At 51.3% G+C, this 15,697-nt stretch overlaps 6 protein-coding genes across 6 annotated transcripts; 2 read left to right on the forward strand and 4 right to left on the reverse strand.

The window, feature by feature from the left end:
- Positions 1–338: 338 nt before the first annotated feature.
- N7477_002614 (putative cell wall biogenesis protein Mhp1) lies at positions 339–4,127 on the reverse strand (the record flags this gene model as incomplete). Its single annotated transcript, XM_056964277.1, has 2 exons — positions 339–3,976; positions 4,076–4,127. The coding sequence occupies 2 exons, from the start codon at positions 4,125–4,127 to the stop codon at positions 339–341; spliced, it is 3,690 nt and encodes a 1,229-aa protein (XP_056824230.1).
- Positions 4,128–5,127: 1,000 nt separating this feature from the next.
- Positions 5,128–6,443, reverse strand: N7477_002615 (uncharacterized protein; the record flags this gene model as incomplete). The annotated part of the gene is made up of 2 exons (XM_056964278.1): positions 5,128–5,582; positions 5,648–6,443. The coding sequence occupies 2 exons, from the start codon at positions 6,441–6,443 to the stop codon at positions 5,128–5,130; spliced, it is 1,251 nt and encodes a 416-aa protein (XP_056824231.1).
- A 481-nt stretch (positions 6,444–6,924) lies between these two features.
- Positions 6,925–7,854, reverse strand: N7477_002616 (kinetochore subunit FTA4 family protein; the record flags this gene model as incomplete). Its single annotated transcript, XM_056964279.1, has 4 exons — positions 6,925–7,237; positions 7,307–7,369; positions 7,424–7,592; positions 7,689–7,854. The coding sequence occupies 4 exons, from the start codon at positions 7,852–7,854 to the stop codon at positions 6,925–6,927; spliced, it is 711 nt and encodes a 236-aa protein (XP_056824232.1).
- A 394-nt stretch (positions 7,855–8,248) lies between these two features.
- On the forward strand, positions 8,249–9,097 carry N7477_002617 (HAD family hydrolase; the record flags this gene model as incomplete). Its single annotated transcript, XM_056964280.1, has 2 exons — positions 8,249–8,302; positions 8,363–9,097. The coding sequence occupies 2 exons, from the start codon at positions 8,249–8,251 to the stop codon at positions 9,095–9,097; spliced, it is 789 nt and encodes a 262-aa protein (XP_056824233.1).
- Positions 9,098–9,444: 347 nt separating this feature from the next.
- N7477_002618 (60S ribosomal protein uL18) lies at positions 9,445–10,560 on the forward strand (the record flags this gene model as incomplete). The annotated part of the gene is made up of 3 exons (XM_056964281.1): positions 9,445–9,447; positions 9,590–9,627; positions 9,699–10,560. The coding sequence occupies 3 exons, from the start codon at positions 9,445–9,447 to the stop codon at positions 10,558–10,560; spliced, it is 903 nt and encodes a 300-aa protein (XP_056824234.1).
- A 2,604-nt stretch (positions 10,561–13,164) lies between these two features.
- N7477_002619 (uncharacterized protein) lies at positions 13,165–14,804 on the reverse strand (the record flags this gene model as incomplete). Its single annotated transcript, XM_056964282.1, has 3 exons — positions 13,165–13,939; positions 14,023–14,178; positions 14,731–14,804. 3 exons carry the CDS (start codon positions 14,802–14,804, stop codon positions 13,165–13,167), a joined length of 1,005 nt encoding a protein of 334 aa, XP_056824235.1.
- Between the last annotated feature and the right edge of the window lie 893 nt (positions 14,805–15,697).

Genomic DNA, 15,697 nt, shown 5'->3' on the forward strand with positions numbered 1-15,697 from the left:
TACTTGGGATGCAGGTGTGAGTTAGCTCCATGTAAGGTATCTCCAAGATGATGCGCCGTGCGCATGAAGCCCCTCCTTGAAAAAGCGGTGGGCAGCAGGTCATAAAGAGCCCCACGAAAGGGAAACATATTGATACGTGGAATGATAGTGATTTTTATGTACAAGATCAAAAACAAATTTCATGAGACATGTCCCAAATGTAGATATGGACAAAGAAATGAAGTATAAAGCCCGGTCAGAATAGGGCGTGCGATGGGGAGTATGTACAGCAAAAGCAACGCTCAAAATAATTCCGTATAAGATGACGCAGTTAAAATAGTTAAAACATATATAACAAGCTAAGACCGGGGCAACTTGCTCTTGGTGGTGACATCCGTCTTGGAGCCATTGGCTGGGCGTAGTCCACTATTAATCTGGGCTGCAATCTGGGACTGCTTGAATCGTTCGAATCCTTCAGCATCTTGGCGTTGGGCGGCCCAGAGCTCGTCCACATTCTGTCCAAGCATCTCAAACGCTTGCTCTGCCCGATCACTATCGAATGGCGACTCAGACTGCTCTTCGTGCAGACGCTCGAGCTTCTCGCGCAGGGCTTTCACATGAGAGTCGTCGTCTTCATCACCCACTACCTCGCCCTCAGGTGGATTGAGGAAGTCCCGGCGCAAGTTCTGGCCCAGACGATGGACGTGACCTTCTTCAGACGTCATCGCCCGAGCATGCAGGGATGTCATCGAACTGGTTCGGGAAAGATGAATCTCGTAATTGTCGATTTCTTCGTCGTCAATGGCGTTCTCATCAACCAGACTGCTGTGCAAATTACCGGTAGTATTCGTCCCGTTCGCATCCTCGGCGGAGTTCTGTGAGCTCGAGTCGGGGGCGACAGCTGCAGGAGCAGATTGAGGTAGGCGAGTCTCGGGGTACTCGTCCTCGAAACGTTGAATCATCTTAGCCAAGGTATAATCCAGGAACTGGAGGCGACGGTAGTTCGCGTCATTGCCCGCTTTGTCTTCGCGAATGAGCGCTGATTGAATCCGCACACGGATGTTGCGTGCTGACTCGAGCAGATTCTTTGACATGTCGCGAGGACGTTTAGTAGCAATGCTACGGGACTTCCGACGTCTGGGAGTTGTGGTACCGCTAGGAGGCGCAGAGTGGTCACCAAGAGCATCGAGCGCCGCATGGTGATGATCCAGGTTTCCTAGGCAGACACCCAGTGCCTTGACCACACCTGTCCCGCCAATGACATAATCCTCATCTGGAGCTGGCTCATCGTCCTCTTCGCCATAAGGCTCCTCGGCGGTACCGTGAATTCCAACGATATGTTGCAAAATATCTGGTACTGGAACCTCTCTTGCTCCAAGAGACACGCCGGTCTCAGAAAGCTCTTCCGCAATGGCACCGCCCTCTAGATTCCGAAGCGAGTATGCAACAATTTGAGATGCCAAAGCCTTCACAACTTCGTTGTTCTCCGCAGTAGGAACTTCGATATCGACTGCAATGATAGTCTTCGAGACTCGAACGGCGGCCATCATGGAAGCGTAGACAGCACAGGCCTCTTCCTGGACGATCGGATTAAGGGCAGATGCCAAGCGGACGATCTGAGGGTTCTCGAGTATGCTCAGATGACACAGACTAGGACATTCTGGTAGAATCTCAGCCAATCCAATGACGTGATCCGGCGACAAGTCAACATCGGCAAGGTGAATGCGCTTGAGAGATGGCATCTTAGGCAAGAAGCGTCGGAATGCACCGAGCGCGTTGGGCTGAACCGAGAACAGCTCGGGGTTGTGAGACAAGTCAATGAAACGTAGGTTGTGGAGTCGGGTCAGGGCTTGGAGCAATCGACAAATGACCGTGGGATTCAAATCGCAATCGGCCAAACTGAGTGCGTAAAATGGTTGCTCGGGTTCAATGGCATTAGTGAGAAGATCAAGGTCATCCTTGATGGGATTTCCTCCCAGATCCAAGCCCTCACATGAGCCGGCCTTGAAGTACTCCACCACGTGCTCAAGGCCCTCCCTGGTCAGACTGTTATTTGCAAAACCCAATCTGCGCAGTCCCATTTTGGCCGAGGCCTGGCAAATGCTCTTCACTTGATCAACTGAAGGCTTGCACTCGCTTAAGAGGAGTTCTTCAAGGTGATCACCGGCAAAACGCTCAGCTAGCGCATTCGAAAAAATGTTGCAAATATTGTGCGGCTGCGGCTTGTTCCATTCGGCGGAACCATCAGATGGAGCCCTGCACTTTGGGAGTGGAATGCCCGACAGGTCAATAGCTTTCAAGGACCTGGACAAGTGGACGAAGAGACCAATATGACGCCATCCTTGTGGACCAATTTGGGGGTTATCTTTGAGGGAAAGCTTTTCGATAACACCCCATCTCTCTTCCTTCATATCTAAAGAATTCGCTCTGTGATTTCGGCGCCGCCTGTAACGCATCTGCTCAACGGTCTTTGTTGAGAGGAGAGCGGCAAGAATTGCGCGCACAGAGTCGTCTGCAAGAGCACAATTCTCAAGAATGAGTTTTCGAACGGGCACGACAGCGAGCCAGTCGCTGAAGGTTGCGATATCCTGTGAAGTCATGGGGAAGTTGCTAAGGTCCAAAGCAGCCACAGTGCCGGGGGACTCGGCCAGTGTAGAAGATGGCGAAGAAATCTCATCCACAATTCTTTTTAGCACTGGCGTTTCGCGCAGCTGACAGCACCGACGATAGATTCGGACCGGATCCGTAGTGGGATGACCTTGTGTCTTGGAGCGTGGAGCACCAGCCGTAGGCGCGATAGGCTCATCATCATCGTTTTCGGCATCCAACTGCAGGGGAATCGAGCCGTTTGCCACAGCCTGTCTCCGCTTGCGCTCCTTGCGCTCCTTTCTCTCTTCCTCTGAGCGCTTCTTCTTCTCGACCTTTCTACTCGAGTCTTTTGTCTCGCCATTAGGCCTGGACTCGACAGGGTTGATGTCAGCAGAAGCAGACGCAGGAATCGGAGTGGGAGTAGACTGTGCATCTTTGGCAGTTGTATCATTTTGGACAGATGCAGGCGTAGTTGCAGGGTTAGGTGTTGAGGCGGGTGCCAGAGCCGGAGACTCCTTCTCAACCACTGCAGCTTGAGAATTCTTCAGCACTTCAGCCTCTTCATTCTCTTTACACTGAGCGACCGCTTTAGAATCTGCCTTCACTTCCGCCCGCGCTTCCGCCTTCTTCGACTTGGAACGATTAGACTCAGGGAGAGGCTGTCGGAGCTGGCAGGTGGGGGGCGCATCCTCGTCGGTGTCACGATGAGAAACACCGGCGATCTCGACATCCACGCAAAATGCAACGCGATGAAGCTTCGCCTGATTGAGCTCCGCGATCTTGCATCGGTCTCGACTTGGATCGAGGTTCATCACGCGACGAGGACATATCGCTCCATTGGAAGGGAGCTTAGGCAGTCCGCCCGAGCTCGAGGAGAACTTGCGCAAGGCATTGTGGATAAATGAAGGGCTCTTAGGTGAAGAAGAAGTGAACGGACTATTCTCGTCCTTCTTTTCCTCTTCCTTATCCTTCGGAGAGTATGCGGCGCCGAAAGGGTTGTGAGCATCGAGAGGAGAGGTCGTTTTTGGACTTGCCGGGCCTGCTTTTAGACTGGACTGGGAGGGAGGCGTCGAGCCAGACGAGAACTTGGAGCTAAGACTCGAGATCCAGGAATTTCTCCGCCCACCAGCAGGTTTTGGTACGCTCCGCGGTGTTGCCGGCGATGGGGTGGTCGAGGTTGCTTGGGGTTTCTGCTCCGTGACCTTAACCTCACTCTGCTCTGCCTTCTCTTCTACCGGGCATAGATCATTTGAAGGATCATTTTTCTGTTCCTGGGTACTTGACGGCGGACGAGCTGGGTTGCTATTCGAACGAGATCTCCTATATGATTTCGATAAAGTAGTCACATTTTCTTTCTCGCCAGATTTTTCGTTAGTAGAAGACGAGGATTTGGTGCGCTGAAGGTGATCTAAGAAACCGCGGTGTTAGAGCCCGTTTAACGCGGCTTCTGACTTCCCCCAAGATGGCCTATGGACCCGCTCGTACAGCACTCGTACAGGGCACTGACCTTTCTGCGAATGGTGAAGCCAGCTCACATCTACAGTCTGGACGCCCTCCATTGTTGAAGAATGCTTCGCCTCTTCCAGGAGTAAAGAGAAGCTGAGCCGGCCAAAGTCCAGCTAGTCCAAATTATGACCAAGTGGCGCGGTGTACTGAGGGTCGAGTGATGCGATAGGCCTCAGATCGGATGACGCATACTTGGCGGATCCCCCCACTTTTGCCAAAGGATTTACGGGATCGCGAAAGCAATTCCCACAAGATACTCCAAGGCACAAGGGGGCCTCCAAGGCACAAGGGGGAAGGCGATGGTTGAGAAATCCGGGGTGAGATGCGACCGGGAGGTTCCAAAGTTGAGGAGGGGTGTCGTTACAGGTGACAAGACACCACCAAGGCACAAGTCGCAGGAAACATATTGCAGGTGGAAACAAGGTAATCAGATAATAGATTAGGGGCGAAAAAAAGAGGAGAAGAGGCCACTGGAAGCGACCGGATGTGGAAAATTAAGCATCGACGGTGACATAATCCCCGTACCGGACGCTCACGTGAGGTAACATATACATTCCCACGGAATTTATGGGGAGATGGTCCGCTGGATTATAATTGGACTCCTCTCGTGCGGTGGCGGGATCAACACGAAACTAGCAACCAGTCGCATGAAGAGACTCAATCTTGTAGAGCCGAACTGGAGGTGGGGGAGCCGATGGGCGGTACTTAGCACCAGCTAGTGTCCTCCGTTGGAGTGGTTTAGGTTTAGTCCAACTTCGTGGATACGGTAAGAACGGCTTATCCACATTACAACGGATCTTGGGTATCTGAGTCGGGCCACATATGTGTAGTCCATTCCTCACCGAGGAGGCAGATCCATACTGGACCTCCCTATGTAACACAGTGGGTATCTGCAGGGAGCGCAATATTGCCATTCCTCCACCAAACGCCTGAGGGAAAAAAGAAAGAACCAAGGGAAACAAACACAGGACGCCCTCTTTCTATGCAAAGGAAAAATGGAAAAATGAAAAAATTAGTCGTCACGCCATGAGTCCAGACCAAAGTCCTTTCTCTTCATTCCGCCATGGGAACATCCTTGAGAATCTCCCAACCGTACTCCTCCTCGGGCCTTTCAGCCTCCATCCCAAGGGCATTGCGGTATGCGCGAACCTCGTTCTGCAAGCCCATTATAATGCGAATGGGGACTTCTTCCTCCTCGGACCGGAGTCGGTGAGCAGTGCGAATCATCTCGGCACATTTCATCGTTTGTGCATGCCAGTAATCGCGGTCCAGTCGGCTCTCTAGATGAAGGTCCCGCTCGGCTTGCAAGAGGTTATTATAGTGGCTTTTCTGGTAGAAGTAATGCAAGTTGTTGTTCTGACAGTAGTTGCGAATTTGCTCTACCATCGTGCCCACAGTGGACTCGTATTCGCCAATCAGCTTGGTGTTCTCCAGCTGCTCGCGCTTGAGGCTTTCGGTCAGTCGCTTCTCTTTGGCAAGGGCTCGTTCGAGTTCGGCAATACGGGCCGCTAAGGAAAGGGTTTTAGAAATAAGACCTTGTCAATGATGAGGCGCAATCTCGGAGCAAACGTACCGGATATCTCCCCGTTGACCTGCTGCGCCGCTGGACTGGCGCTTTCTGAAGAGCCGTGTTTCATAATTTCCTCCGCACTTGTGACAATATTCTTGGTAACCTCTCGGTTGTTTTTAAGTACATCTGCCAGCTCCAACACCATGTCGTAAAGATGGTGAAGGTCCATTTGGTGTCCTGCGTTCATGGGCATGCCAGCAGCGAGGGCCGCCCCCATCCCACCGCCGTTGACCTGAGGGGTCGGGTGTGGAAGCGCAGGAGACATAGATTGTCGCGACATGCTACCGACACTAGGGCTGTGGGAGCCGGAATCAAGACGGACGGGGGTGTCGAAGTTCGAGTATACGCCGTTGCTAGGACCGTTGTTGGACACGGCACCGCTGTTCATGGACATATCCGCCTGGGCAAATGCACGATTGAGTTCCTCAAGTTGAGGGTCGTGCGGGCTGATACGCGAGGAGCCGCTTTCCTCGTCGTACCAGGACGCGTGGTTTTCAACGCCAAGGACCTCCTTTTGAAACTTCTCAAGGTCACGGCGAGTAACGTGGGTGGAACGACGGCGGTGCCCACGTGCAAATGCCTTGGAAGAGGAGGTAGAAGCAGTGTCCTCGATGATGGCGGCGCGATCGACGAGATGGAATCCGGGGTCAATCGCAGAATCGTCGATGTAGTCGAATGTCGACGTCGCTGCGCTGTTGTGGTGGTCCGGCCCGCCGTGCCAGATCGGGTTAGCTTCCTCTTTCACCGCCACCCTCTCATTGACTGGACTGACGCTCTCCAGTCCAACTAACCGCTTCATCCTGTTGAGCGCACTCATCGCGGGGTTTTTGAGTCGGGGTTAGGGCTGAGCCGAAAATAGCACAGGTTCAATCCTATCATTGTGGGTGTCCAACCTGCCCTAAGTCAGGTGTAGGTGTAATGGATGACGGATGCCAATTAAAAACCTCCAAACTTTCTCTTTCGCGCTTGCTGAAACTGGTTTTTGTTGCAGTTGCAGTCGCAATCGTAGTTGCCAGGTACCCGGGTCCTTGCTCATTACTCCTTGGTCGTTCAGGCCTGGGTCCTTTGAGGATTTTCTGGTCGCATGCAGCCTGGTGTAGATGGCTCTATGTCAAGTACATGCTACGGCCCAGTTCGATCAACTAGCTTTCCCAAATTCGAAATTTGGGACTGGCACAAAATCTTGAGACGGCACGGCCAGTCAGGGCTCATGCATGACCCGGGGGGGTGTTTAAAATCGTACATCAAGAATATTCAATATGATTAAAAGTCGTGTCAAGTCATACCTCTGTGTTCAGCAAGGCCTCCAATCTCCGGTCTGACCCGGGCAGCAAGTACTCTTGGTCCTCTTGAATGTTATTGCTTCTCTTCTGCTGTGCAATCCTTCCCCCTACTCGCGCCACGAGCATGCGCATCTTCGCTAATTCTTGGATCAACTCGCCGTCTCGTGTGACAAGATTGGGCTGAATGTCCATCTGCGGATCTTTAAATGGCTCTATGAGTCTCTCCAAATGCCGTAATTGATCCAAACGCCGTTGTCGTTGCTGACGTTGCTGGTTCAGACTTGCTAGCCGGCCCCGGAGCTGCTGGTATCTGTGTCACGGATATTAGCCAGGTGAAACTCCAATGAGTGTAATTTTAGAGGACTTGTAGTAAGCTGACCTTGCAGAGTCTTCGTGGGCTGCACCTTGAGACTCGATTTCCAATGGTAGGTTGGTAATATTTCTAAGTGATGTCGGCGAGGATTCGAAAGAAAGCATAGCGTTGAGGACATCTTACATGTGCCTGGACATATCTGTTGTCTTTTCCACGCCATTTTTGAAGGCTGCACGTAAACTGCCTTCTTGACTGATAGAGGACCAGTAGAGAGTGGCGATCTGGTGGGCTACATGGTGGATTGCTTGTGAGGAGTAGACGACGCGATTATGTTGTTTCGCAGCCGCATTCACTGGTGATGACTTAGTACTCGCTTTCTTAATAAGTGCGCATGGTAGCCCTATATTCTCATACAAGAGGCTTAATTCATGGCAAATAGGGAAGGTACCTTTGTGCAGTACGTCTTCAATCACCTTGTCGCCAAGGTCGCCCTCCTCAGTCTCCACCGCGAAGTTACGCCAATCTTGGGGAAGTTCGAGGCCTTCGGAGAGAATTCGAACCTGAATCCGGATGAAAGCCGACTTTAACTCCGATATTGTTCTTGTTGAATCCATTTTGGCAATGCAACGACAAGAAACCCTCGTGTTGCCCAAAACGCGTCTTTATCGCGCTTATCGGAAGTGGTCACGTGTGTACCGGTCGCTGTTGGCGATGACGATCGGGCGAGGTTTTCATTATGATCTGACTCGAAGACGATACTTTATTTGTCGTCGGCGAATAATACTGGCCTCTATTACATGCGACAATCTACCATCGAGATTCGACATTTTGTGATGTTTGTAATTCCCTCGGCCTCGAACGAACCCCGTACCTCGGCAATTAATTACCCACAGCCTTAAAAAGACGTCTAGTTCTCCGCATTGGCCGGACAACTCAATGCTTCACTTATCGGAACACAAATATTCATATTTGTTCATAAATACAACTCCGGCTTCAATATCCTCTATCATGGCAGAATCTAAACGGCCAGTGGGCCTTCTTTTTGACATTGGCGGCGTGTGTGTATGTCAACCCGACCTGACTAGACCATAACCTCAACAACACTCGCTAATCTTCCGAAAGGTCGTATCGCCGTTCCAGGCTATTCTCGACTATGAGATCTCCCAGAACATTCCCTCGGGCTGGGTGAATTTCAGCATTTCCAGAACAAAGCCCAATGGCAGCTGGCACAAGCTCGAACGAGGCGATATCCCGATGGATGCCGCCTTCTTCGCAGGCTTCAACAAAGATCTATGCAATCCAAATCTATGGAAACAGTTCCATGAGCAATTACACAAAAAGAAAGGTCTCATAGGGGAGGTTCCGATTCCTCCACTTCCCAACGTGGATGCGGAATGGCTTTTCTGGGAGATGATGAGGATATCCCGTACACCCGATCCATATATGTTCCCGGCCTTGAAGAAGTTGAGAGCGTCTGGAAAGTATCTTATCGGTGCTCTGTCAAATACAGTCAAGTTCCCCGAGGGGCATCCATACAACAAAGATGTATCCGGTGTGAGGTCACAGTTCGACTTCTTCATTTCGTCTGCACACACGGGGCTGCGCAAACCTGACCCGAAGATCTACGAGGTTGCTATTCAGGAAATGAACGCTCTAGCTAAGCAGCGTGGACTATCGAAGGTTCAGCCTTCAGATATTGTCTTCCTCGACGACATCGGTGAAAACCTAAAGGCGGCAAAGAACGCTGGCTTACGCACCGTCAAGGTTACGCTCGGGCAAGTCCAAGAGGCCGTGAAGGAGCTCGAGAAGATTACTGGGCTTGAGTTGCTCGAGGGCGAGGGAAAAGCTCGACTATGAGAGGAACTGCACAGAAGAGCAAACTTTCTAGACATTCTAGACTTTGTCGAACTTCTATTAGCATTGGATACAAGAGCGTATGAAAGCATGAAGTTCAAGTCGCCTTTCGACCTCTTAAAGAAGTGCCATCAATTAAGGGCCATTTGGATGGGTAATAATGGATAAGGTTGGGTCACAGTCCTTAAGCCGCGCCAAGTTCGGTGGTCGTCGACGGTCGTCGCCAACCGCACTTTTGAGGGGGATGCAGGCCCGCTAAGCGAATCTCCCCACAAAGTCGCCGCTCGAATTTTCTCCCACTTCTTTTTTTTTCCCCATCAGTCCAGGCTTCAGCACCGACAACCGTCAAAATGGTGAGTCTAACTACCGATGGCTGAAGATGCCATCACGATCCTCGCATCAATCTCCTCTGCCTCGAGCGGAGCCGGGTCCCTGCAAGATGCTTCGGATCGAATTCTGAAGCGCTAATTGCTGACTCGCGATCTTCTTGTACAGCCTTTCACCAAGACCGTCAAGAACGATGCGTACTACAGGTAAGAACAAACACCCCTTCTGAAGCTCCCAGAGAATTTTTTTTAGGGCTTTCATGCTGACCTTATTCCAGTCGCTTCCAGACTAAGTACCGCCGCCGTCGCGAGGGTAAGACCGACTACTACGCTCGCAAGCGCCTGATCACCCAGGCCAAGAACAAGTACAATGCGCCCAAGTACCGCATGGTCGTTCGCTTCACCAACCGCGACATCATCACCCAGATCGTCTACTCCGAGATCTCCGGTGACAAGGTCCTCTGCTCCGCCTACGCTCACGAGCTCAAGGCCTACGGCGTCACCCAGGGTCTGACCAACTGGGCTGCTGCCTACGCCACCGGCCTGCTCCTTGCCCGCCGTACCCTCAGCAAGCTCGGCCTCGCTGAGCAGTTCCAGGGTGTCGAGGAGGCCACCGGTGAGTACACTCTCACTGAGGCCGTCGAGACCGACGATGGCGAGCGCCGTCCCTTCAAGGCCTTCCTTGATGTTGGTCTCGTCCGCACCTCCACCGGTAACCGTGTCTTCGCCGCCATGAAGGGTGCCTCCGATGGTGGTATCTTCATCCCCCACTCCGAGCGCCGCTTCCCCGGTTACGACATTGAGTCCGAGGAGCTCGATGCCGACACCCTTCGCAACTACATCGTCGGTGGCCACGTCACTGAGTACATGGAGACCCTCGCCGATGAGGATGAGGAGCGCTACAAGTCCCAGTTCTGCAAGTACATCGAGGAGGAGATCGATGCCGGTGACCTTGAGGAGCTCTACACCGAGGCCCACAAGGCCATCCGTGAGGACCCCTTCAAGAAGGATGAGGATGCCGAGCCCAAGAAGTCCAAGGAGGAGTGGAAGGCCGAGTCCAAGAAGTACAAGGTCAACAAGCTCACCCACGCCCAGCGCAAGGAGCGTGTCCAGCAGAAGATCCGCGAGCTCGCCCAGTAAGCGTCTCGCTCTTCTTCGACGGATTGTTCGGGCTGCTGAACCGGCTCAAAAAAGTTCCACCAAAATTCTATGAGGGAATCGGCTTTTGCCAGTCGGCGTTTCTTTTTTCCAATGTGATGTAGATTTGATGGATCATGGCTTATACCACTTCTGTTACGTTCAAGGGGTCTGTTTTCTGGAGCAATTAGTTCGGTGTTTCATTTCAAGGCATTTCTTCACAGTCCTAACTGCTCCTCAAATGTCCATGAAATCTCATCGTTCCCTCAAGCGCATTCTGATCCTTTCCTGGAAATCGTGCATTGTAAACGGGAATTAAATACAGTCCCCACTGCCGCGTGCTAACCTGCACACTTCCAACCTAGGCTCACCGGTCTAGACCCACGATGTGTAGCGGTGTGTGTCGAGAAGATCTCGTGTCCGATCGTTCCTGGTATGCAGCTATACAGTACCACTCAGTGGATCACTCGACCCACTCGCTAGCCTCAATATTCTCCGCTGCAGATCACCGCGGGAGTATCGAAATATTGAGATTGGTAAAATTTTACACTATTTTCCATTAATGGCCCCGAAAGGCTTCCTCGGCGAGAAGCCATGATCACGTGACTACCGCGTCCAAGAAGTCCAACGCTTGAAGGGTGCTTTTTCTTCATCACCACGTGTGCATTTCACCATGCACACATCTCCAAAAGATGAAGCTCTTTCTTATTCGACATGCAGAGACTGTGCATAATGTCGAAAAGGTGTGGTAGGTTATAGACAATTTTAAACAGTCCATGTACGATGATATATTTCTGACGCCCGCAACCAGGGCCGGCTCGTTAGACTCGACGCTCACAAGCCATGGAATGCTACAGATTGAGTATCTCGGAAGGCATTTTGCATCGAAATCCATTCATTTTAACTTCGTATTTGCATCAGACCTGAGCAGAGCTCGCATTACAGCGGAAGGGATTTGCTGCCAACAATTGCCCAGACACGATAAGGCTCCTATATCACCTTTCCTGACATCCGATCTTCGAGAAAAAGATTTCGGATCATTAGAGGGCGTGCGATTCAACCCGGCCCCGGGCAAGACTAATAAAGGCCATGCACGCCTCGATCGCTCAAATAGTGCAAGTCCATTGCCGCATATCGAGAGCGAGTCCACTGCCTCGATGAGACGTCGAGTGATTTCGTTTCTGAATACACACTTCCTACCATTGGTATTCGATGATACCACAAAAAGACCAAATGTAGCTATCGTGGCTCATGGTATTATTCTTCGGGTATTGTGGCACTGCCTCGTTGAGCTCTTCGACCCTACAAAGATCTCTATCGCGCCTGGCATTCCTACAATGGATGATCGACCCCCGGCGCTCCTTACCCCAAGCTGGTCGAACACAGGATATATTTCATTATCCATTCAACCCAACCACGTGCCTACGTCGCCCTCACAATCGCAGCCAGGTCACGAACAAAGACGGATGTTAGAAAACGCCACGTCACCCACCGAGAATCTATCTACGCAATACACATCAATGCCAGATGCTCATTACGTACTACACGGATGGTCCATGAGAATCCTGGCTCTCGATAGTCGAGCCCATCTCGCGGGTCTCCGCCGTACCCGAGGCGGAATCGGAAGTTCCTCTCACGATAACCGACAAAAGAGAATCGACCAATTTTTTAGAAAGTGATGGGTTAAGACCCTCCGGTACTTCCTAGAGTATGTAAATGTCATTTGAGCTACACTGCCACTGGCTTTACTCGCAGTAAAATACCTCATCCAAAGGCTTCCACCATCCAGGGCCCTCGGCACTGCCAACAGCGCCAGGGATGGGACTCTCCTAGTAGTCCAATCTATCAGCTTCTTCTCGATCACAGATCCGAGGTATTGATTGATGCGCCATACCTGCATTCCATCAGTCATAGCCCACCACTCCCGAACCTTCGGGTTCGCTCGCATACGTTCCATGTCGCCCTCGAAGTCTGTGCCGACGTACTTCATAGTCGCAAACAGGGTGCGGTCATTATCGAAGAAAATAGAATCTATTAATTGTTCAACGTTTGTGAATAAATCATATATAAGTCATGCGCAAGAGTGAATCATCCCTACAATCTGTGATGTTGCAGTCCTTGATCTGCTGCAGGACCTCGGGCCAGACATTCGCGTGGCATTCTTTGTACGCGGCCACGGCGAAGGGCTTGAGGTGGACGATTTGGGCAATGCGGCGAACTGGAGCCATTGTATCTGTTGTCGTAGTCCTGAGTGAATCGTGATTGATTTCCTGGGCAATTTGCTTGCGCGAGGTCCTGTTCGGAGGTATTAGAGCCGTGCTAGGAGGAGACCTAATAGTGTGAAGAAGAGGCCTATTGGAGAAATATGAAGAAGAACAGCTAGGAGGGGCAAATTCTTCAAGACATAAAGATCGAGATGCGACTGTTGCATACCCCTCGTCTTCGTTGGAGTGTTCACCCGCGTTCGGGGTCAGCTACCCCGAAGCCAATTTCACCGAGATGACGGGTAGACATCGCCTGTGTCCAGGAAAAGAGGTCCAAAACTTAAAGACGTATATAACATGAGAATTGAAGTCGTGAACATCTTATATCGTATAAAAATCACTCTCATGATTGAACTCCCGGGCTCTTCGGAACAGGGCGAATCCACCCGACTGCTAAATTCGCTGCCATGGAAATGACACCAATGATCCACATCGACCGTCCATAACGCGACCCATTATATCTGAAAATAATGGCAAAAATGATCCCTCCAAGATTACCAAACCCACCTACGAGACCCGACACAATACCGTTGGCATACGGATGTACATGAGGGACAACGGCAAAGTTCGCTCCGTTGCACGCCTCCGAAAAGAAAGCCAGTCCGACGATCAGACCAAACATAGTAGACTCGTCTCTTGGATCAGACAATCCGATCGCCAGCTGAAACGCACACATCACTAGACCCAGGAATGTCATGAGGAGCTTCTTGGACCAGACAGTGCCCGTGGAGTGATAAAGAATGTCCGCAATGAATCCTCCCGCTGGCCGACAGATGATGTTCAGTAGACCGAACATGGCAGCCCACTGACCGGACTTTGTCTGGCCCATTGTTGGAAATTGGGCGGCGTAGTATGTACCCAGGATAGACTTGATGGCGAGCTCGGAACCAAATGAGCATGCATATGGAATTGCTACTGCCATGGTTGAGAGGCTGAATGCGACCTGAATCACTTCATTGCGTGTGGGTGCGACGACTGTCTCTGTCTTGAAAATTTCCATGTGTCCCATTGTGGAGGCGTCTCTGTCGATGACTGGAGGAGTCTGTGTGCCTTTCTTTTCAACGTCAACGGCTACAACGTTGTAGACTGAGGATGGAGCGGAAGGGCTGTTTGAGCCGCTGCCGGAGTGGATGTCGATGATGTTGCCATCACAGAGTGACGGGGAGAAACGCTTTCTTGGGCCCCGAGGTGGCGTTCTGACCATTTCCCCGTCGGGGTGTCTTCGCACAAGAAGAGCATGCCCAGTGCCACGGCGGTGATGATGATGAAGGGGACGACGTAGGCCACACGCCATGCTTTGTGCGAAGTGAGGCCTTGAGATGCGACGAGGGAGTCATAGATGGCAGGCATGACGAAACTGTCAAGACGTGTTAGCATGGGCCAACAAAGAGTAGGGTGATCAGTGAAGACCTAAGTTATTCCTCCTCCAGAGTTGCCCCAACCTCCTGCCAGGGAATTGGCGGTTCCGACAATCTTCTTGTCAATCAATCCGGTGCACCACACCTGGCATGGAACAAAGGTACCACCTAAGATCCCGACAAAGAATCTCAAAGCAATGAGACCCTTGGGTGTGGTGACGAGCCCAGCCATAGCGGTGGGAATAGCTCCACACAGAAGCAGACCAACAAAGACCAGTCGTGGCCCGTAACGATCACAGAGAGGTCCAGCGATGAATCGAACAAGTAGTCTAGGTTGGTTAGATGATGCTTTTAAAAAGAGAGAAAATAAAAATAAAAATTAAGGATGGGGGGATTCGTACGTCGCAAGCAACGCAACAATGTTCGAGTTGGCGACATCTTCCTGCGTCATATGCAGGTCTTTCTTGATTGAGACCGTCAACTAGGGAGAGGACTCGTTAGTTGATCCTCAGCTAATGTGAAACTGGCTTTAGCATATATAGATGACTTACCAGCGGCGGGAATGCATACCACGATAGGAACGCAACCATGAATCCGAGCCATGAGAAGAAGAAAACGCGTCCATATTGATCCAATGGGTTCAGCACGGGGATTGACTTGGCTTTCTTATTATGAGGGTTAATCTCCGGCGAGGCGACGAGGAGCTTGAAAAGATTAGCCGCCATATTTGCTGGGACCGACAGAGTGCTGAGACGTGCCGATATTGGGAATCGAAAGGGCAGACTCGAACATCTATATAGACACGACCAGTCCTTGCAAAATCTTGCCCAGCGACGAAGCAAAACAAACTTTCAGAAACGCAGTCCATCACGGAGCCATAATCACAGATATCAGCCAGTGCAAGCGAGTATATCCACCGACTCTGATTCGACGGGTCATCGCTTTACCCTCTGTGCTGGAGGTTGGCAGTGCAAGGAAGTCACTTGTGAGGTCGAGGCTGACAAACGCCACGGTGCGTAGATGGATGGGCTGTGATAGCGAAAAGACATGCATCCGCAATGAGCGATGAAAACTCGGCTCAACATCCATGTCCCAAGGCTGTTGGCATGATAACAGCATTTCTGTACACCTCCGCGGACGTATGAGTCTCGTCGTGTCCCCTATAGATTCCGGGGATGCTCCCCACGATGCATAGTTCCCGGTCCACGAACTTGATAAACATGCCACGTCTTATTGGATCTCAGTAGTCGATCAAGATAGGGACAGAAGAGATATGTCTCGAGTGGGTCTCTCTCCTGGTTCCAGTAGGGTCGATCCCAGCTCCGCGGAAATACCTTAAACAGAGTCATCGTCAGGGTCATGCTGGGTCCAATCTCTTGACCATGACATAACACCATATTGTGCCCTAGAGGAGCTTCCGGTCCTAAGGTTCACAGTACTCTAGAGGATCAAACTCCCTGACAGAGGGTTTGATTCGAGGAACCTGAATAATTCGCAATTATCTTTAGATCATCAGCA

This window comes from Penicillium maclennaniae (assembly GCF_028827695.1).
Source record: "Penicillium maclennaniae strain IBT 15551 chromosome Unknown utg000003l:1.0-5670915.0:1.0-5674809.0, whole genome shotgun sequence".
Lineage (NCBI taxonomy): Eukaryota > Fungi > Ascomycota > Eurotiomycetes > Eurotiales > Aspergillaceae > Penicillium > Penicillium maclennaniae.